This window comes from Syngnathoides biaculeatus, chromosome 6 (assembly GCF_019802595.1).
Source record: "Syngnathoides biaculeatus isolate LvHL_M chromosome 6, ASM1980259v1, whole genome shotgun sequence".
NCBI lineage: Eukaryota > Metazoa > Chordata > Actinopteri > Syngnathiformes > Syngnathidae > Syngnathoides > Syngnathoides biaculeatus.
This window is the reverse complement of record NC_084645.1, coordinates 338,924-362,523: the sequence shown is the minus strand read 5'-3', so window position 1 is coordinate 362,523 and position 23,600 is coordinate 338,924. Positions and strand designations below refer to the sequence as shown.

At 40.8% G+C, this 23,600-nt stretch overlaps 1 protein-coding gene across 8 annotated transcripts in view; it reads right to left on the bottom strand.

Annotated features, from left to right (window-relative positions):
• The window catches only part of LOC133501824 (uncharacterized), a 161,621-nt gene that overhangs the window by 106,334 nt on the left and 31,687 nt on the right, over positions 1 to 23,600 (bottom strand). For 3 of the 8 annotated variants that reach the window (XM_061821860.1, XM_061821862.1, XM_061821861.1), the window contains exon 2: positions 2,470 to 2,549. The exons of 3 other annotated variants lie outside the window; for them this stretch is intronic. In XM_061821860.1, coding sequence (XP_061677844.1) covers positions 2,470 to 2,549 — 80 coding nt within the window. Of the gene's footprint in view, positions 1 to 2,469; positions 2,550 to 5,108; positions 5,413 to 23,600 lie in introns of those variants that run through there. 2 more of the 8 variants (XR_009795293.1, XR_009795291.1) reach the window with 1 other exon arrangement.

The following is a 23,600-nucleotide window of genomic DNA, read 5'->3' as shown; positions in this document are numbered from 1 at the left end:
AGCAATGTGGGGTAAGAGAAGTGACTAAGAAAGAATGTGTAGACAGCTGACACTAACATTTCATAATTATTTTCAGTGAACAAAGGAGACCAATGAGAAAGATGGGGTGAGATACGCTCTGTACCGTGTACGTGTGTGCGTCATTACCTGAAGTTCGTGCAAACCTTAGAACTTCTTTAGAAATGTAAACAAAGCCTGAGAATGTCTTAGTTGTCTAAATGATGCGGTACACTGATTTTTGGATTGTTTTTTGGACTCTACTTCTCCGTCCTACCTTTTCTCACCCACTTGCCCCTTCTTATGAATTCCCTGAGTATCAGCACTTGACCCCTGATTCATTTAAACTCTGTCTGGGTAATGTAACTACTTGTGGACTCGGCAGTTTTAAAGGTCCACACCGGGTATTATTTGGAGTTAAAGTAGTGATGGAAAATCCTGCTCTTTCTGGAGAACCGACTCTTTTGGATCAGCTCACTCAAAAGATCCGGCTCATTCGGCTCTCGAACAGCTCGGCTCTCTTTTGTTGCTTTAACTTATCATGCAAAATTAACATCATATGATGCATACTAATATAAAAAATGTGCAGTATGTTCCATTAGATTTTTTAATGAAACTATGCCTTTATTTATTCATGCTAGTAAATAGTTCTTTCCCAGGAAATACATTTTTTTCACTTGTTTGGAGAAGGTACATACTCTTGGAAATTACATAGCTACAATGTGTGACAGTTGCATTAGACACACGGGAACCTTCACAAGTCTTCTTCTTTTCCTTTCGGCTTGTCCTGTTAGGGGTCGCCACAGCGTGTCATCTTTTTCCATCTTAGCCTATCTCCTGCATCTTCCTCTCTAACCTCAACTGCCCTCATGTCTTCCCTCACCACATCCATAAACCTTCTTTTTGGTCTTCCTCTCGCTCTTTTGTCTGGCAGCTCCATCCTCAGCAACCTTCCACCAATATAATCACTCTCTCGCCTCTCAACATGTCCAAACCATCGAAGTCTGCTCTCTCGAATCTTATCTCCAAAACATCCAACTTTGGCTGTCCCTCGAATGAGCTCATTTCTAATCCTATCCAACCTACTCATTCCGAGCGAGAACCTCAACATCTCAATTTCTGCTACCTCCAGTTCTGCTTCCTGTTGTTTCTTCAGTGCCACCGTCTGTAATCCGTACATCATGGCCGGCCTCACCACTGTTTTGTAAACTTTGCCCTTCGTCTTAGCAGAGACTCTTCTGTCACAAAACACACCAGACGCCTTCCGCCAGCTGTTCCACCCTACTTTGACCCGTTTCTTCACTTCCTTACCACACTTACCATTGCTCTGGATTGTTGACCCTAAATATTTGAAGTCGTCCACCCTCGCTATCTCTTCTCCCTGTAGCCTCACTCTTCCCCCTCCACTTTTCTCATTCACGCACATATATTCTGTTTTACTTTGGCTAATCTTCATTCCTCTCCTTTCCAGTGCATGTCTCCATCTTTCTAATTGTTCCTCTGCATGCTCCCTGCAGCAATCACAACTCTCGCGCTGTCTGGGATGCTCAGAACTACTTCATCTAGTTCCTTCCAGAATTTCTCTTTAAAATCTAGGTCACATCCTACCTGTGGTGCATAGCCGCTAACCACATTATACATAACACCCTCAATTTCAAATTTTAGTCTCATCACTTGATCTGATACTCTTTTCACCTCCAAGACATTCTTAGCCAGCTCTTCGTTTAAAATAACCCCTACTCCATTTCTCTTCCCATCTACTCCATGGTAGAATAATTTAAACCCTGCTTCTAAACTTCTAGCCTTACTACCTTTCCACCTGCTCTCTTGGATGCACAGAATATCAACCTTTCTCCTAATCATCATGTCAACCAACTCCTGTGCTTTTCCTATCATAGTCCCAACATTCAAAGTCCCTACACTCAGTTGTAGGCTCTGTGCATTCCTCTTTTTCTTCTGACGACGGATCCGGTTTCCTCCTCTTCTTTGTCTTTGACCGACAGTAGCTGAATTTCCACCGACGCCCTGCAGGTTAGCAGTGCCGGGGGCGGGCATTGTTAACCCGGGCCACAACCGATCCGGTATGGGATTCTTGAGATGAACGCTCATATTTGTTTGGCACAGCTTCTACGCCGGATGCCCTTCCTGACGCAACCCTCTGCATTTATCCGGGCTTGGGACCGGCCTACAGATTGCACTGGTTTGTGCCCCCATAGGGCTGCATTTGGGAACCTTCACTCGTACCAGGTTCTAATGCTTGTCCTTTATTCTTCTCATTGCAAAGATAAGTGCCTAAGTGGGTTGTGCAACCGGCCCAATAAGAGGGTTTTTTTTTTTCCTGCAGACTTAACTCTGACTTTGTATTGCCAATAATGTGTAGATGTGCCCACATTTTACTGCTTTTCCTCCTATCAATCATTTTGCCCACTATGCCTTACCACCATCTTCATGTTTTCTCTTACGGCCACTTACTCTATTTCCCACTCATCTTCATTTTTCCATTTGTGCGCTCCTGCGTGTGCTCCTGTCCCTCCACATCTCTGCTTGGAATACTGAGAGTGGGAATAAGAGTGAGTGTGAGAGAGCGAGAGAGAGAGAATGAGAGATGGCAGTTCTTTTGACTGTACTGAATCACTCGAATCAGTTATTTAAAAATATGAATTCAAAAGATTCATTCACAGAATCCTTCAGTTCTTTTTGATAGACGTATTTAAGTGCTTCCTCATTCCGTTAATAAGACATCAGTTAGGTTCACGTTCAATTAGTACGTTCACCGAAGGACTATTTGACAACATGACTTGTTGTCATGTATTGTAAAGTACTTTGTAAAGCAAATCAAATTTATTTATGTAGCGCATTTCATATACAAGGTAAGGTGGTTTACATGATTAAAACCATACAAACAATGAGAAAAAAATACCTTTTAAACATTTAAAATAAAGGAATAATATAAAAGAATTAAAACAGCATACAGTGGAAGAAATGTAATTTAAAAGTGGAAATGCTTGGATAAGCCTGAGGAAAGATTTTTTAAACTGGATTTAAAAACATTTACACTTGGGCCTGATGTCCCTTCTTTTGGCAACTTATTCAATTTGTGTGCCGCATAATAGCTAAATGTTGCTCTTAGCTTTGGACTCTGAGCTGTACGATTTGACCTGTTGTACTGGTTTTATGTTCTATTACCATTTCTTTCCTGTATTCCAGATCTGGACAATGTATTGTATTTTAGACCAATAGCAGAACTTTCAAATGTATTTTAAAGCTGACTGGAAGCCAGTGAAAAGACTAGAATTGAAGTTATATTCTCTAACCACTTTCTCTTGGTTAGAACCTGAGCTGCAGCATTCTGAATGAGTTGAAGCTGTTAAATGCTACTTTGTCGGAGTCCATCTGAAGACCATTACAACAGTCAAGTTTACTTGAGAAAAAAGCGTGGATGACTTTCTCCTTATCTGCTTGGCAATCTGGATATGTTCGTCAGATGGTAAACAGTAGTTTAAGTAACGGATTTGATGTGACTGTTGGTCAGGTCAGAACACCAAGGTTTCAGACTTTGTCTTTGATTTTTAAAGAGTGGCTCAAGGTATTTACTAACAAAAATCCTTCTTTATGTATTGCCAAAAACAATTCTCAGGTTTAGTTGAAGAAAATTTTGGCTCATCCAGTTATTTATCTGATTTAGACAGTGACACGAGACCTCAATGCAACTGTAGTGTTCTGGAGACACTGTTAGATATAACCATTGACTGCATAGCTATGGTAGTCAAAATTAAAGGTCTGAAGAATTTGACCCGAGGGGAGCATATAGAGGCTGAACAGGAGGTCATTGCCATTCAATGACCTTGAACGCTTCCAATGGTTACAAAATACCTCCCTTCCTCCAAGTTCAACCTGAATCATTTAAGCACTACATATGCCTTTTGTTTCACACCGGCTATGCGAGTTAGTCTCACCAAGACATGGGCATATCAATTTTGGCAATGAAAAAGGAGCGTTCGAAATGCAATTAATATTTAACAATTGCTCAAAAATGCATTGATACTGTTGGAAATGACTCTCAGTTTCAAGTTCTTGACAAAAAAAAGGGGGAAAAAATTAAGTCAACTCATTAGTGAAATATGGACAATTTGGAAACAATTGGTCCTTTCAAGTCAGCATTCCCCCCTCTCTATCAAATGAGTCATGGTGTGAAGAATGAAGGCAAGTGTGCATTTTCCAACTAATTGGGAAGCAGTGACCTGGTGTAGCCCAGCTGATAAATGCCACATTAAGGACACTAATGCAAGTTGACAGAAAGCAGTGTTGAACATTCAGACCGTGATCACTGACACACCGACCCAGAGGCTTTAGAGCCCGAGCGTATGCATGCACGCAGCCTTTAACATGGATCACTGCTCCATTGGATTCTTAGGGACTTTGTTCCCCTTAGATTTCATTCGGTTACTTATAATTGGCAGATAAATAGATTCAAAGATACTCTAAGGCCGATCATTCATCCTTTTCATATAAGTTCGTACTTGTGGAAAATGTTGTCTTCACTTACTGTATGCGAGAATGTATGTTTTTGGAATGTGGAAGGAAGATGCGGTAAACTGACGGCACAAAGAGAAAATGCAACTTCTTCACATAGTTTGGCCTCAGTCAAGTGAAGAATAACTGCGGTAATGTAGACTGATGTGTTATTTACTGATGTAATGGTTGTACTGTGTGATTATTTGAAGCGTTCCTCCTCTGTTGGGCTTACCTGTGACATGTTTTTCCCTCTAACTCATAGTACCTCCGAAATGATAAATAACTGCTAGATATCCATATCAGTTTCCCAGGTAGGTCTTTGTGAGACTTGATTAAAATCCAATCAGTTTTTACCATTGAATTAAGCTTCTCTTGCAAACTTGGTGAGCTCGTATTTTGTGTCCGTCTCAGAAAGTTGGTTGCCCTTCATCTTAACTTGGTCCTAGATTTAACAACGACTTTGAATTGTAATCATACTAAATGGAATGGTAAATATAAACCACAAAACCCATCAAAAACGTATTTGGACACATAGTGAAGTGAACGTCAATTAATTGAAGACTCAATTGCTGTAAGCTATGATTGTGAGTACGAATGGTTGCTTGTTTCACATATGTAAAATAGACAACACGACAATGCATACTCTTTTGGTTTTTAATTCCAGTAGATGTGCGCTGTGGCCATCAAAAAGATCCAGCAGTGAAGTTAACGCGAGCGGGCCCAGTGACTGAGAGGAAGGAAAGGACGGTGGCACAGGAAGAAGAGAAGACGGGCTGGTGCTGAGTGACCATCTGCTCCAGTTTTTCTTCTCCTCATCCTCGTTTGTCAGCCATGGCATACCAATCTCTCTCTGTCATACGTGCGCTCTTTCAACTTTCTTTCAGTCACTCTTCAGTCTATCTGAGGGCACAAGAAGCCTAATATTAGAAAGAGAATCTTAGAGCAGATGCAACCTGTGCTTTGACCTAAATGTTACACTGTGTTTTCCACTTTTTTTTTTTTCAGACTCCAAGATTAATGCCGGGCACATTGCACAACATGAAACGTTTGGCTCATTAATTTATCGAGTGTTCACACTGTGCCTTGAACCATATTGAATTTCAACTATGACAGAATGAATTTCAGTCTCTTCACCTCATGTTGTTGTCATGGCTACAGCGAGCCAAAATTTTGCGCCACATTCTACTGTTTTGTGTGCATTGAATTAAAAGAGGCCAACTAGAGCACAGCGCACCTCGACTTGAATTTCACAAAGAACATTTCCTCCTCTGCCTCCGTCTCAATTTTGTTTGTCACTGATGATGCTGGGAATGACTGTGAGAACAAGGTGACATTTTGGTCATTTAACGTTGTCTTGCTTTGGGTAGTTTGTTGACGATTGTAGCGGCAGCGAGACAAAAATGCCAGTGACGATATCTAAATATCACTGGAAGATATTTCAGATCTTTTTTTTCATCTTCAGTCGTTTGACGCATCTTTCCTGTGAAATAAGTATCATTGTAAACAAAAATGAATATTTCATAATGTATAAATATTTTATGCAATTTGAATTGTGTGCATAGTCTTCTTTTTTTCCTTTCGGCTTGTCCCGTTAGGGGTCGCCACAGCGTGTCATCTTTTTCCATCTTAGCCTATCTCCTGCATCTTCTTCTCTAACCCCAACTGCCCTCATGTCTTCCCTCACCACATCCATAAACCTTCTTTTTGGACTTCCTCTCGCCCTTTTGCCTGGCAGCTCCATCCTCAGCACCCTACCACCAATATACTCACTCTCTCGCCTGTGAACATGTCCAAACTATCGAAGTCTGCTCTCCCTAACCTTGTCTCTAAAACATCCAACTTTGGCTGTCCCTCTCATGAGCTCATTTCTAATCCTATCCAACCTGTTCACTCCATGCGAGAACCTCAACATCTTCATTTCTGCTACCTCCAGGTCTGCTTCCTGTTGTTTCTTCAGTGCCACCGTCTGTAATCCGTACATCATGGCCGGCCTCACCACTGTTTTGTAAACTTTACCCTTCGTCTTCGCAGAGACTCTTCTGTCACATAACACACCAGACACCTTCCGCCAGCTGTTCCAACCTACTTTGACCCGTTTCTTCACTTCCTTACCACACTCACCATTGCTCTGGATTGTTGACCCTAAATATTTGAAGTCCTCCACCCTCGCTATCTCTTCTCCCTGTAGCCTCACTCTTACCCTCCACCTCTCTCGTTCACGCACATATATTCTGTTTTACTTCGGCTAATCTTCATTCCTCTCCTTTCCAGTGCATGTCTCCATCTTTCTAATTGTTCCTCTGCATGCTCCCTGCTTTCACTACATATCACAATATCATCTGCAAACATCATGATTCAAGGGGATTCCAGTCTAACCTCATCTGTCGGCCTATCCATTACCACTGCAAACAGGAAGGGGCTCAGAGCTGATCCCTGATGCAGTCCCACCTCCACCTTAAATTCTTCTGTCACACCTAAGGCACACCTCACCATTGTTCTGCTGCCATCATACATGTCCTGTACTATTTTAATGTACTTCTCTGCCACGCCAGACTTACGCATGCAATACCCCAGTTCCTCTCTTGGTACTCTGTCATAGGCTTTCTCTAGATCCACAAAGACACAATGTAGCTCCTTCTGACACTTCTCTGTACTTTTCCACTAGCATCCTCAAGGCAAATAATGCATCTGTGGTACTCTTTCTAGGCATGAAACCATACTGTTGCTCGCAGATACTTCTGTCCTGAGTCTAGCCTCCACTACTCTTTCCCATAACTTCATTGTGTGGCTCATCAACTTTATTCCTTTATAATTCACACAGCTCTGAACATCGCCTTTGTTCTTAAGAATTGGAACTAGAACACTTTTCCTCCATTCTTCAGGCATCTTTTCGCCCGCTAGTATTCTGTTGAATAAGTTGGTCAAAAACTCCACAGCCATCTCTCCAAATTGCTTCCATACCTCCACAGGTATGTCATCGGGACCAACTGCCTTTCCATTTTTCATTGTTTGTAGTGCCTTTCTGACTTCCCCTTTACTAATCATTGCCACTTCCCGGTCCTTCACACTTGCCTCTTCAACTCTTCCTTCTCTCTCATTTTCTTCATTCATCAACTTCTCAAAGTATTCTTTCCATCTATTTAGTACACTACTGGCACCAGTCAACACATTTCCATCTCTATCCTTAATCACCCTTACCTGCTGCACATCCTTCCCATCTCTATCCCTCTGTCTGGCCAACCTGTAGAGATCCTTTTCTCCTTCTTTCGTGTCCAACTTGGTGTACATGTCTTCATATGCCTCTTGTTTAGCCTTTCCCATCTCTACCTTTGCCCTACGTCGCATCTTGATGTACTCCTTTCGCCTCTCCTCAGTCCTCTGTGTTCCACTTCTTCTTCGCTAATCTCTGTCCTTGTATGACTCCCTGTATTTTGGGGTTCCACCACCAAGTCTCCTTCTCCCCTTTCCTACCAGAAGACACACCAAGTACTCTCCTGCTTGTCTCTCTGATTACCTTGGCTGTCGTAATCCAGTCTTCCGGGAGCTTCTGCTGTCCATCGAGAGCCTGTCTCACCTCTTTCCGAAAGGCCGCACAACATTCTTCCTTTCTCAACTTCCACCACATGGTTCTCTGCTCTACCTTTGTCTTCTTAATCTTCCTACCCACCACCAGAGTCATCCTACACACCACCATCCTATGCTGTCGAGTTACACTCTCCCCTACCACTACTTTACAGTCAGTAATCTCCTTCAGATTACATTGTCTGCACAAAATATAATCCACCGGCGTGCTTCTACCTCCGCTCTTGTAGGTCACTATATGTTCCTCCCTCTTCTGGAAATAAGTGTTCACTACAGCCATTTCCATCCTTTTTGCAAAGTCCACCACCATCTGTCCCTCAAAGTTCCTTTCCTGGATGCCGTACTTACCCATCACTTCTTCATCGCCCTTGTTTCCTTTACCAATATGTCCGTTACAATTTGCACCAATGACAACTCTCTCGCTGTCTGGGATGCTCTGCTCAGAACTACTTCATCTAGTTCCTTCCAGAGTTTCTCTTTCAACTCTAGGTCACATCCTACCTGTGGGGCATAGCCGCTTACCACATTATAAATAACACCCTCAATTTCGAATTTTAGTCTCATCACTCGATCTGATACTCTTTTCACCTCCAAGACATTCTTAGCCAGCTCTTCGTTTAAAATAACCCCTACTCCATTTCTCTTCCCATCTACTCCATGGTAGAATAATTTAAACCCTGCTTCTAAACTTCTAGCCTTACTACCCTTCCACCTTCTTTCTTGGATGCACAGTACATCAACCTTTCTCCTAATCATCATGTCAACCAACTCCTGGGCTTTTTCTGTCATATTTCCAACATTTAAAGTCCCTACACTCAGTTGTAGGATCTGTGCATTCCTCTTTTTCTTCTGACGACAGATCCGGTTTCCTCCTCTTCTTTGTCTTTGACCCACAGTAGCTGAATTTCCACTGACGCCCAGCAGGTTAGCAGTGCCGGGAGCGGGCATTGTTAACCCGGGCCACAACCGATCCGGTATGGGATTCTTGAGATGAACGCTCATATTTGTTTGGCACAGCTTCTACGCCGGATGCCCTTCCTGACGCAACCCTCTGCATTTATCTGGGCTTGGGACCGGCCTACAGATTGCACTGGTTTGTGCCCCCATAGGGCTGCATTGTGTGCATAGTAAGGCTAAACAAAACTAGACTAGACCACACTGACTTGCAGTTCTGAGATCTGCAATTTATTCATTTCCACCATTCACTGTGGTTTGATTATTGTTATCTTTTGTTTGTTTTCTATTTCCATTGTCAAGGGTCTCAAAATATATGGCCCATACTGTTTCATCATTTTTGTGTTTGGGTACTAATTACAGAATTTCACATAGTTCTTGCAGACCTGGAGAGACGTGGCCCATAAACTGGGAGCTGGGAGTTTGACGCCTATAAATGTTCTTAATTGTCCAAAGATATTTGTTGATATGCGCCCTGAAACTGGCTCACATCCAGTCCCCATATTGTACCTCATCCCTTGCCCAAAGTCAGGTGGGTTAGGCTCAATAACTTCAGAATAAAAAGCACAACAAAACAATAAAGTGTCATATTTGCATAAATGAAGGACGGCGGCACGGTGGCTCAGCTGGAAAGCATTGGCCTCACAGTTCTGAAGTGCCGGGTTCAATCCTGTTTGGAGTTTGCATGGTCTCCCAGTGCCTGCCTGGGTTTTGTCCAGGCACTCCAGTTTCCTCCCACATCCCAAAAACATGCAACATTAATTGGACACTCTAAATTGCCCCTAGGTGTGATTGTGAGTGAGGCTGTTTGTCTCGAGTTGCCATGTGATTGCCTGGCAACCAGTTCAGAGTGTACCCCGCCTCCTGCCCCTTGACAGCTGGGATAGGCAGCAGCACTTCCCGCGACCCTGGTGAGGAAAAGGAGCTCGGAAAATCGATAGATGGATGAATTGAAGGACATTTAAAATATGTCACAGATAGTGTGGTAGTTCATTTGCCTGACTTGCATGGGTTGAGTAGCTAGTCAGTAACAATGTGTAAACAGGTGTCTGTCTCTCTACATATGTGGGCTGTGATAAACTGGTATCCATTCCAGGGTGGAAGCTGCCTTTCGCTCAAAATCAGCTGGGATAGGCTCAAGCTCCCGACAACCTCTCAACAGGATATGTATTATAGAAGATGGATGGATGGGTTGACATTTGAAAAAACCTTATTCCTCATGCCTTAGCCTTTGCATGTTTACATCAGCGCAGTGTGCTGGCACACAATTACTGCCTCATTGTTGAAAAGCAAGGCCATTTAAATGTATTTTCTCTACTGCAGAGGAGCGAAAGAAAGAAAGAAAGAAAGAAGAAAGAAAGAAAGAGAGAAAGAAAGAAGAAAGAAAGAAAGAAAGAAAGAAAGAAAGAAAGAAAGAAAGAAAGCCTTGCTGGAGCTTTAATCAAACAGATAATTGTTTGCCGATACAGTATAAACGTCTTTCAAATACATATTAAAATGCACAACAATTTAAAAATCCTTGGAAACCTTCCTGAATTCAAGCAAAAGTCATCAAGGGTGCTCATTGTAAGAATTTGACTGTAGGCCACAACAGGCGGCACGGTGGTAATTTTGACAAAGAAGGACGTCTTCATCTGCATAAATCTAAATAAAGGCCTAAATTGATCTCTCACCCAGCAACAGGTCCAACTTCAGTGCTGACCTCTCTCTCCCACTGGACCCAATAACCCGCTGGTAATTTGCATAAATGAATGATAATGGCGAATATGTGGCAAATATGCAGAGCAGACAATTTATGATTGATCTGATGATTGATTGGTCTTGTCTCTCTGCTGGTGTTATCCCCTCCCGTGAGCCACAATTCCCATGATAACAGTTTGTCATGGCCAGTGCTGCAGACTGACAAGCGTATATGTATATTAAGTGTAAATATATTTAACAATGACCTGAAACAATATAGAAATCAGGTTTGCAAATGACACAAAGAATACAAATGTCCTAATATGCATAATTGCTTAACATTATTTGAATCTGTACATGCCTGGACACATTCTTTGCAGCTAAACAGAAACTGGAATACTATTTATTTAATATTGTGAGACTTTTCTTACAGGGTGGACACAAACACATACAGACAGAAAGAGGCAAACAGTGTGTATCTCTTTCACTCTCAAGCCAGAGGAGAAGTTAGTCCTGTCCTGATAGTAGTATAGGGAGGGCCAGAGAGGTGAGTGGGAGTTGATTGAGTTTGCTCAGCGACAGCCCATGGGACTGAAGACAATATTACAGGACACACGCACACACACTTGCTCTCTCTCTGTCTCTCGCCTCCACACGTACAAACACTGAAATACGGACAGCGAGCACACACTCAATTTAATTAGGGCTTATGTCTATGGAAGCGAGCATATGCGACCTTGCCTGTTTTTTCTTTTTTTTACAGGAATCTTCAATGCTTGGCTGGCAGTCAGTCTTTGTATGTACAATGTGAGACAACTTCCTGTTCCATCTTACGAGCTTCACTTCAACACAGAATCACAATCTGTCCACTGGATATGATACATTCAAGACAGTTTAAATTCACATGAATGAGAGCGTATGAAAAACTCAAACTACCCACTCTCTTTTTATTTTCACCCACGTCCCCTCACAGCTCATGTTCCCTTTTAGTGGGTCGATAACCCAACGTTTGGTGAATTGTGCCTCACATTGATTTATATCCCCTGAACACACATTTGGTTCATTTGGGCAACATCTCCCACTTTGGTCCTCTTCAGTTGGTTGTCAGCGTGCTCGTGTCCAGCAGAGTTTCATTTGGATGGGTGTTCACTTGGTCAGTGTGTATAAATACAGTGTGGTGAAAAAGTATTTGCCCCCTTTTGCCCCCTCCTAACTTCTGTTTTTTTTTGTTGTTTTTTTTTGGCATATTTATCACATAAAATGGTTTCAAATCATCAAACTCTTTTTGATGTCACCAAAAGACAACCCAAGGAAATACAAAATGCAGTTTTCAAATGACAATTCGGTTTACTAAAGCACAACAAAAATCCAAACCTTTCTGACCCTCTGTGAAAAAGTAATTGCCCCGCCTTGTTAAATCCCAAAGTCCCTGTAACTAACCATTAACTTCAGAAATGTGTGTTCAATTTCACCAGCCACACCCAAACCTGATTACCACTATAGTTGTTGAATCAAGAAATCACTGACTGTGATTTCCAGCCTACAGAGCGCACCTGATTATAAGACTCACCCAGTACATTTGTAAAGGAAATACCATTTGGTACGCACATAAGCCGCATCTGTGTAAAAGCCACAAGTGCCCACATTGAAACCCACGTTAAGACACGAGATATTTACAAACAAAGACGGTACACAGAAAGAGTCTTAGAAAGTTTAAATACCTTAGCTTAGCTCAACATAGCAACAACACGGTAGCACAAACTGGGCTGGTAAAAAAAAAAAAAAAAGAAAAAAAGAAAAAAACATGCTGGTAAAAAAAAAAACAGCCGCGGCAGCTACACGATAGCAACACGATAGGACACCACTAACAGGTCCCGTTAAAAAAAAAAAAAAACATACTGGTAAAAATCACTGAGACACGGCAGTAACACAGCAGCAACAGGCTAACGCAGCACTAACAGGGGTGGTTAAAAAAAAAACATACCAGTAAAAGTCACTTCCTCGGCACATATCTTACCTTTTCCGCTCGAGTGCCCCTTGTGGCCGTTAGAAAAAATTCACAAATTAGCCGCATCACCGCATAAGCCGCAGGGTTGAAAAGTGTGAAAAACATTTGCGGCTTATAGGCCAGAAATTATGGTAAATAGAATCTGTCAGAAGTAGGCTACAAGATCTCAAGAAACAATTCATCATGCCACGATCCACAGAAATTCAAGAAGAAATTAGGAAAAAAAGTGATTGAAGTCCATCAGTCTGGAAAAGGTTACAAAGCCATTTCCAAAGGACTCCAGCAAAACTCGACGTCTGCCAACAAGTGCAGCCGAAACGCACAGATTGGATGGACGAACTCAATGCGAGATTCATTGACTCCTGACCTATCGCTCAAACAACATATTCAAAGTACACCAGCTGTAAATATAAACTACAAAGAAAGCAGACAATTAAATATGATGTACAGTAAATATGCAAGATCAGAGTTGCATCGCTAAAATTATTGCTCATAGACCAAATGAATGAAAGTCGAGTAATGTGGAGATTCCCTCTCCGCTTTGGAATAACCTTGACATATTTTGGCCGTTTTGCATGTGTACCATCATTGTAATCACATCCACATTGGATACGTAAAATGTACTGTACGTGGAAACAGACTGAAAAAAATAATGCCTCTCTCCATTTAATCAGAATTGGGTGCTTTGGTTGAATTTACACTGAGGGGTGGAGTGTTCATACAAAGTGAGCAACTTGTTTGGGTTCTGTGGATTATATTAGTCCACCCAATGCAAACGAGTTTTTTAATTTGTTCATTAATTGAATTTTAAACCAACTCTGGAGCTAATCCGTAAAAAAAGAGGGGATTAATAAGGGGAGGGGAAAAAAAGATTCTTCTGGCACCGCAGTCTCCCAGCTTTCTCACAATGACTATGGTTGAATGAACGATCCAGCATGCTGTAACGTGTTATTACATTTCTAATGTCAGGAGAAGAAGGGCTTGTTTGTGTGAAGTAAACCTGTAGGCAACCTCTCCACCTCCACATGCCCGTTCCATCTCCAAAATAATGCAGTTAAAGTTCCCTTTTCTCTCTGAGCCTCTTTGTGGTTTTTGCTTCCCTTTTTCTCTCTTCCCTTGATTTGCCCTCTGTATCATGTAAAAGGTGAACGTGGCGGTCATCGTCAGCAGATCTGCCCTGACAATTGGATCAACCGGCAGCTTGGAGCTCAGGGAAAACAAGAATGTGGTGGTGTTCTACCCTGATTTCATTTGCTGTGCAATGTCATGTTGAAGAGAATATGAAAATATGTATCTATAACACTTCTGCTGTGCAGTGACACTTTTGGAAAGACAGCTACGCGGTCATCCGTAACTAGATGAATGACATTTAAGGGCAGACGAGAAAAAAATGAGGCCATTTCAAAGTAAATAATCAACAAACTGAAAATCTTGCTTCATTTACAGAATTAGGATCAATTCTGGCCATCGAATTGTTTTCCTCAACTTTTTATGAAGCGTGGTCTCGACTACACATGTACTGTAATTTCTTGTGTAGAATGCATACCGATGTATTATAGGCAACGCCAAAGTGGATCTCGAAATTCTGGAAACTATTATACATATGTATATTGCAATTTTACAGTGCATGATTTTGCTTCTACTTGTATGATTATAACAAAGTATTTCTAACAATAATAATATTAAATAATTATTCTGAAGTTAAACACTTTACTTGAACATAATACTTTCTTTTTATTTGCTCTTATTTTTAAATTCACAGCAGTACTTTTATTTAGCAAATGACAAAACACAAAGTTGTGCTCATATCTTTGATTATCCAGGAACAATTTGTAAAATGGGTACAATTCTCTAAAGGAAAAAATATATTTATTTATATTTTTTTGTCAAACATTTACACAAAAAAAGCATTATCGTTCATTAAAAAAAACAAACAAAGAAATTAATGATGATTTTTGTTCAGTCATATTTAACAAAACAATATTGGACAAATTCTGCCAGGCACTGAAACCTAATGAGCACAACTGTACATATTGTGCAGTAATAGGTAACCCTGTTATATTGGAGTGAAAGTGTGGCTATAACCTTATAACCTCTAAGTGGCAGTGGCACATTGGAATGAAATTGCACAGCTTTTTCATAACCTCTAGATATTGGTACACAATATTTCATTTTCCTCTACATTTATGTATAGTGTGTAGTATTGACTTTTGACCATTTTTTCATACATGACAAATAACAGTACATAATGGAAACCAGAGAAAACCTGTGGTAGCGAAAGGAACATTTTCACCAGCAGTTCTCGATGCAGAAGCTCAGTCGAAGGCAGAGATGTCAAAGTGTGAGACAGGTGACAGTGGCAGAGAGGAAGGCCTGCTATTCAAACTCAAAATATGACAAGACACTCAACCACTGGGAATGACGGTCTTCTAGTTGTTGCAAAAATAAAAACAAATGTTGGAGGCCTCGTCTCCACCAACCTAGTTTTATGCAAAGTTTACATTATAATAGACCCTCTAATCCTTTCTCCAGATCGACTCTATTGTCTCGGCGATTTTTTTTCAATGTTCTTTCATTTCAACTCCTTTCCTCTGTGTGGCCCAGCACCCTGATGACACTCCCCTTCATTGATTGTGCTGCTCTCTTAACCCCATCTCTCTGATTCATAATTGAACAGCATTAACTGCTGCTGAGACTCACCAGTTTATAAGCTGACCTGCCAGTGGGACATTTAACACTTCTGATCAAAAAATTACCAGCTTGACGAACAAATAGCGCCTTTTTATATGTGAACAATGCACGATAATCCACATACTATAAGTATTCACGATAAAATGATCCATATGCACAGTTTCAGTCCATAGCATGGCATATGTTCCCACGCACCTTGTTATTATGATGTGATGTTTATCTGTACCTAAATTAAGACCTCTTAATTGGATGCTAAGATTCCACTACTGCACTTATGGAGACATGAGAGCTGAGCAGCCTGTTTATTGGAGAGAAGAGAGACGACAGGAAATGAAGGCTGTGAAATGTTTGGAGTAGCAAGGTAAGGGATTCTGGTTACTTTGTAAGTTAGTGCTTGGATTGAAGACTATCTTGGGAAAGCAAGTGGTGTAAACTACAGAGAGGGAGAGAGGAAAATGCAAAGACTTGCAAAGCGCAAAGTCCTTATGTTGTGTTTCACGACACAAAGGATGCCATCTTGAAAATCCATCCATCCATTTTCTTAGCCGCTTATCCTCATGAGGGTCACGGGGAGTGCTGGAGCCTACCCCAGCAGTCAACGGGCAGGAGGTGGGGTACGCCCTGAACTGGTTGCCAGCACATGGAGAAGGACAGCAGCCGCACTCACAATCAAACCTAGGGGCAATTTAGAGTGTCCAATTAATGTAGCATGTTTTTGGGATGTGGGGGGAAACCAGAGTGCCCGGGTAAAACCCACGCAGGCACGGGTAGAACATCTAAACTTCACACAGGCGTGGCCGGGATTGAACCCCGGACCTCAGAACTGTGAAGCCAACGTTTTCCAGCTGATCCACCGTTCCCCCCAAATTTAAAAATATAATGATATGATACTGACATAAAATATTCAAGGTTCTCAATCAAAATAAGACATAACGTAAAAGCAAGTGTTCATGGCTCACAACCTTTAAAAGTCTTGTATTGGTAATGTGAATTTCATCTCTCTCTCTCTCTCTCTCTCTCTCTTTCTCTCTCTCTCTCTCTCTTCTCTCTCTCTCTCTCTCTCTCTCTGTATATATATATATATATATATATATATATATATACATACATACATACACACACACACATATATATATACTAACATATATATATATAATATATATATATATATATATATATATATATATATACACTTTTTTTTCCTGTCCAGCAGATTGGTGCATAATTGTTTTGGGCTTTATTTTATTTTATTTTTTTTTTATTATTCATCAGTGTGTGTACTTTCTGATGCCATTAAAGCAAAAATTATCAGCTGGACATTTATTGTATTTCCAAAGGTCTGCCTCTACGGGGTGGACATTTGGCCACTCCTCAATATGACAACCCGTGATGTGAATGGACCAAATCAATTTTCCCCATGTACACATCTATACTTTCAACCCCCTCTGGTGCAGTTATAAGCTATCCTAATTGAGCAAGTGCCACATGGTGAAGTCATTCCAAAGACACAGAATATTTACACGGGACTGTTTTGAACTGTCACTCTTGCAACTCCAATTTAAGACAGTTGTGTTTTGGAAAGTAGAAATGCCAAGTTATGAAGATGGAGATTAAAGGGGAAGATTTTCAGTTTTCAGTTATTTCCAGTCTAACTAATGTTGTCATCAATACTGAGCAAAATAACGGTGACAGAAATGAATTCAGAGAAAGAAATACTGGACTCTGCAACATTCTTTCTCATTTACAATGTTGTGATTTTTTGGCAGTGCCAATTGAAGTTTTTTTTAATCTATGACCCCACGACCTTAAAACATTTAGATATTCACTGGCCATCTTAAGGCGAATCTGTACATGTGCCTTCTTAAGTTGGTGGCCTTAGGGGCACTGCACGATTTCAGTCCATTACAGAGCAGTATGCTATCTCCCAATTGCCATTAGTTTATTGAAAATTTCTTGCTGTGTGCTGTGAGATTGTTCCTTTACCTTTCTCATAATGATCCTAGTATTGAACTCCAGACCAATAGCACATCATGGTCATTTTGACGCTAACAATCAAATGACTTACTGTTTCTCTTGCTGATTCTCTTGTCATTTTCCATCCATCCATTTTCTTAGCTGCTTATCATCACAAGGGACGCAGGGATTGCTGAAGCCTATCCCATCTGTCAATGGGCAGGAGGCAAGGTTCACGCTGAACTGGTTGCCAGCCAATTGCTGGGCACATAGAAACAAACAGCTGCACTCTCAAATCACATGTAATGTCCAAATAATGTCGCATGTTTTTGGGATGTGGATAAGAACCAGAGTGCCCAGAGACAACCTACACAGTCAGGTCTGGGATTCATCGCGGAAACTCAAGCTGGGCCATCTTGCCACCTCTTGAAATTTGAATGTGTATTTTTTTATGCATTTGTTAGCACATGCCAGCAGGTGATTCAGCATGTATGCAAGCTTTTGTGTGATGACAGTCACAAGGCACTGAGGAATAACTGCATTTCACAACCGCAAGCAGAAGAAGCCTACATTGCACCAACACTGCCTCTGGAGCAAGGTCATTACCGACAATGCTATACGCACTCAAGGTGTCATATCAAAACAAAAATTATCATACCACAGCTATCCGAATCCCATAACTAGAAAATAATAAAACAAATAAAAGAATGACTCATGAAATAATTGACACAAAACATCCACTTTAAATGCTATTTACATGCTCCCAGCATGCATTGAGGCATGCTGGTGCGGCACTGAGGACCTCAATAGTGTGTTTTATTATTTGCTTGTTAAGCTATTCTGTTGGGTGTGGTGTGATAATTTTAGTTTCAATGTGACACCATGAGTGTGTACAACAATGTCAGTTATGACCGGCCGACACAGGCAATGTGTGGGGCTATGTAAGCTTCTTCCACTGATAGATGTTAAACGCCATTGTTCCTCACTGTCTTGTGAGCGCCATCATATGGTATCTTGCAAACACACTGGGCACATGCTGGCATGGAAGCTAAAAGTTTATTGGACACATCACACAACATTTGCAATTGTTGGATATCAGTGTGCACATAAGGTGTGCCATATTATAAGGTGCCATGTCTAATGTGGCGCCTCACCTATTTAAAAGAGAAGTTAAGACCACTACAATCCTGAAAATACAGTACACAAAAAAAAAGGAGAACAAAATCTGCAAATACGGGGCTGCGAACATTGAACTACAAATGGGCAAGGGCACACTGTAATCACCTCTTCCACTGTATACTACTTGACTATGAGAGTTCACACAATATGAAATGAAACGAAATTATATTAAAATATATATATAGTAGGCCTGGCAGAGGGTGAGTGTTCTGTCATGAATGAAGACAAGAACGTTATTTGCTGTACCTCTGTGGCCAAGATACAGATGATTAATAAATGGCACTCAGTGTGAGACATCTTCATGAAAGTGAAACATGGATTATGGACAGTCAACTCTGAATTAAAGATAAAGAAGAATCACACTGAAATGAAACGGGAACGTGTCAGCTTGTGATGGAGTCTGAAATCAGAGTGAACTGAATGAGTTCAGCCCAAAAAAAATAAAAGCTGAAAGACATGCAGGTCCTCCTCACTCGATTAAGACTTCACATTGTGATATTATGTTAGACAATTGAGCATCAAATGTACCAGCGTGAAGTCTACGGTTCCTTGTGAAAGAGTTAGACTTTCATATCCTGGAGAAGCACTTTCTCCCCAACCGGATTTCAATAGTTATTACAGTTAAATAAAGTTTGAAGCCTGTGTTATTAGTTTAACTGCAGCATGCAGATTTACCACAGAGACAAGAGTCTGCCTCACATTTATCACTGTGTCTGGAACAACTGTGTGTGTGTGCATGTGTGTGCGCGCGTGTCTGTGCGTGCGCGTCTGTACCGAGTGAAAAGAGTTTGTCCTTCGGGCAAGTCAGACACGGGCAAATTGAATTTTTCTCTTTCATTCCATCTGAATGTTTGAATAGAGTAAATATGCTTCATTCCGTCTTTCTCTCCCCTCAACAGTATCCCCAACAAAAGACTGCTTTCAGGATTAAACTGAAATGCTGGGTTGCATAAACAGTACGCTCGCGCGCGCGCACACACTCGCTCTCACACTCACACACACACACGCACACGAGCTCAGCATTCAACAGATGTTCAGCACTCACACATGCCGCACATTTTTCATCCAATCAAGATGCCCCACAGACAAACACCAAGGAACATCATATGTTATTTGTGTAAAACGTGCCTCAGCCCTTTTTTCAGCAGTTTTATTTTTTTCCAACTCTTCACACATGATGTTTTTTGTCACGGTCGAGGCTCGTGAAGGCCGAGGAAGACACGGCAAGGCTTGGAGGACCCAAATGCAGGGAAGAGGGAGGTAAGGCAGGAGTAGAGGAATCTCAAAAGTCTTTGATTCTAAAAACATCTTAAAGTAACAACCAAGAATACTCAAAGTAACAAAGTATGACTTAAACCTAAACTACAAATTTAACTTTCAAAAACGTAATGAGCAACTCATGACAAGGACAATGGACCAACATGAAGTGAAAGGAAACAGGGAGATAAATACACAAGGCTCAGTGAGGCAAAGAGGAATACATGGAAAAGACACGAGTGGTTGGATGGAGCTGATTGGTCAACACAAGAGAGAAGGGCAAACACGAACAGGTGGAGACAACCGACAAAATCAGCACTCCAGACACGGGACACCGGAAAAACAAAACCAACCCAACCAAAACTGAGAACATCCAATCTGACCATCCATCCAACCCAACATGTACCTTCCTTGCACCCAAGGAATCTCTCGTCATTATGTTCTTTCACAATGGAAAGCAGCAGTAGACAGAAAATGGAACAAGGACACACTCAGTGACCCTCCGTTCCTCTTGGTCCTCTTTTCACTCAGCAATCCTCCTCTCACTTTCCTTTAAGGCTTCTAATGGGATTGCTTAGTGTTTATATCGCTTTGGTTTCAATGAGGCATTCTACTGGGCTAACAAGCTATTTTGAAAGGAAGTGAAACTTCTCCCTATTCACAATATAACAAGTGTCAAGAAAAGGAAAATAGCCAGGCAAAATCTCAAATGTCAAGGTGTAGATTTCAGAAGACAAGACTAAATTGGCTATTATTTTTCTCCCTTCTTTTCATATATCTTCCGCTATTTCCAGCCAATATATTTATTAATGAATACAATGTATAAATGCATCGTTCTCAAGTGGCGTCTGGGTATCAATTTATTTTCAAAGTTACAAACTAACTTGGGCAGCATGGTGTGACCTAGTGGTTCTGGCTCTTGTCTCACACGTCTAAGGTTTGAATCTGCAGTGTCCATTTTGGATGCTTGTTCTGCTCGTGCTCATGTACGTTTTCTCCCATATTACAAAATCAAGTGTGTCAGGTGAACTGAAAAGTCAAAATTGTCTTTTGATGTAAATGTAAGTGTGAATGGTTGTTTGTCTCTCTGGCAACCCGTCCAGTTGATCTTGCCAAAAGTCAGCTAGGATAGACGGGCCAGAAACATGAAAGGCAGGTGAACCAGAGATAAATAGAAAACCGTGATTTCGGCTTTACATTTTAACTGTCCACTATGTCAGATCAATTATTTTCATGTGAATTACAGTATTTCCTGTTCAAATGCATGGGGCGAGACGTAAGGTGTTGCAGGGAGCAGATGAGCTTCAGTTGACTTAGCTCAGATTGTGCAATCACTCACTGGATTCAAAAGGCAAATGTCTGTTTCTATCTCACTTCCCGTTTCCAATATGTTTTAAGAGATATTCTATATCCCCTTCTAATTTTCATTGCCGGGCATAAAACCAATGATTTCAAAGTGTGAGGTGAGGCAGTCAATATTCTGCCGTAACGGATGGGTCGAAAGAGATCTTCATGGAAAATTAATGGGTGCACTATCAAACTTTCCAAAATGTTACAAAAATACAAAAAGTAGTATATCTGTATTGTTTCTTTATAATTTTGTCACATCCTACGTGTCTGGGGCAAATATGCAAGTCTGCCCATGTGTCAAGAGGAGACGTTCACATTTTGGCCTCGGCAGCTTTAACCCCTGACACTTCGCTGTTTGGCCTGTCAGCAGCAATGCTGCGTCACAAACGGACAGATGACAGCTAACCCGCTGGGATAATCCACTTACGGGACTGGAACCCCGAACCATGAGGTGACATGAGAGGCGAGAGCTTCCACAGTGGGTACGGATGTATCCTGTATATTGAAGTGACTCTTGACAACATTGTAAATTATGTTTTGTTTTGTTTTTTGTGTGGAACTTAAATCAATTAATCCAATTTATAGCAAGTGTAATAACATGTGATTTAATATTCCATCTATTTTTTTACTTTAAGAATGTGCTATTTTTTCATAAACACCTGGTGAAAACGGATTCATGGTGTTTCAATTCATATAAAGTGAGAACATTGATTTGATATACAAGTAAACAAAGTTACAATCTTGGTCACAGAATAAACTGAACTCATAAGCTAAGGTTGTGATGTATTACTCATTTTCATTACTCATGAATGTTAACCAAAATATTTTTGAAACAGTTTTGTCTGACATGGTAGTATATTACTATAACATAGCAGCAATGAAGTATATAAAGTCCAGTAAATTTGCCAAATAACATTTTATCAGATGTGTATCGTGTTTTTAACCAAATTTAGGTATTAAGCGTGGCGAAATACTTGCACATCCCATAGTCTCGTTTATTGATCCTAGTCTAAATAAGCACGTCAGGACCACATGTATGTTTTCAAATGTATAATTAATGAAGACCTACTCTAAGCATGTATTATTATATATAATTGAAATATTTGTGTGCATAATTAACAATTTGGGACCAAAAAAATTGGGTCACAGACCAATTCTCAGGAGTCACAAAGGAGTTTAAAATATTTAACCAGCATCCAATGTCTGGAAGATTTTGTGTATTGGGTTACAAGTACTTTGTGCAATTCTGATATTTATTTGCCATTTGTATTAATTGTACCCATCAATTTTTGCAAGCAATTATCATGTTCCTATCCTCCTCAGTTCAATTAATGGTGTGCTCGCAAATGAATGTTGCTGATGTAAATATGCGTATTTATCCATCCATCCATTTTCTAAGCCGCTTATCCTCACGAGGGTCGCAGAAGTGATGGAGCCTATCCTAGCTGTGAGCAGGCAGGAGGCACACCCTGAACTGGTTTCCAGTCAATTGTAGGGCACATAGAGACAGACACCAGTCGCACTCGCAATCAGACCTAGGGGCAATTTAGAGTGTCCAATTAATGTTGCATGTTTTTAAGATCTGGGAGGAAAGTGGAGTGCCTGGAGTAAATCCGCGCAGGCACGTGGAGAACATGCAAACTCCACACTGGCGAGGCCGGATTGAGCCAGGGACCTGAGAAATGTGAGGTCAACACTTTCCAGCTGCGCCACCGTGCCGCAAGTGTATTTACTATGTGTTTTAAAATATAGCACACATGTATTTTCAAATGCAGGAGGAACACACAGACTGTCAAAATCTATCTTAATTAAAAAAAACGAAAAAAAAGCATCAGTGAGATCTGAACAACTGCATTAAGTGAATTATACAGGTATGATTCATCTGTGGTTATTTACTGTTGTTATTTACTACTCTCTAAAAATGGGCATTGGATGATTTTTTCGATATCATTGCGTTTATGTACCTGATGAAATGTCTGTCAGACAATCGGGTAATGATTTTGTTATTGGCATATCGAGCAGGAATTTAAAATATAACCATCCAACAAAATTCACAACACCACAATTGTAATGCTTTTGTTTTTTTTTTTTAAACATAAATCAATGCATTGGTGGTGAACGCTAATTATTCAGGTCCAAAATCTGCATAGCTTTTTAAAAGGTTTGCCGAAAGTGATCAAATGCATGCGTGAAGCAGAGAGTGTCATTTAAAAGCTAGAGAGGACTTGGAATATTTAAGAATGGCAAAATGCTGTGCACAGAGCAGCTGCAAAGAGATAAATACAAATGGTGAGGGGAAGTGGCTGAACACACATGGAGTGTGAGATGATGAAGAAAATCAGAAATGAAGAAAGAACATCAGCTCTGATTTCAGCAGAATAATGAAGAAATCGTGAGGAGTCCACAAAGTTCCAGGCAGGAGGTGTAATGGACT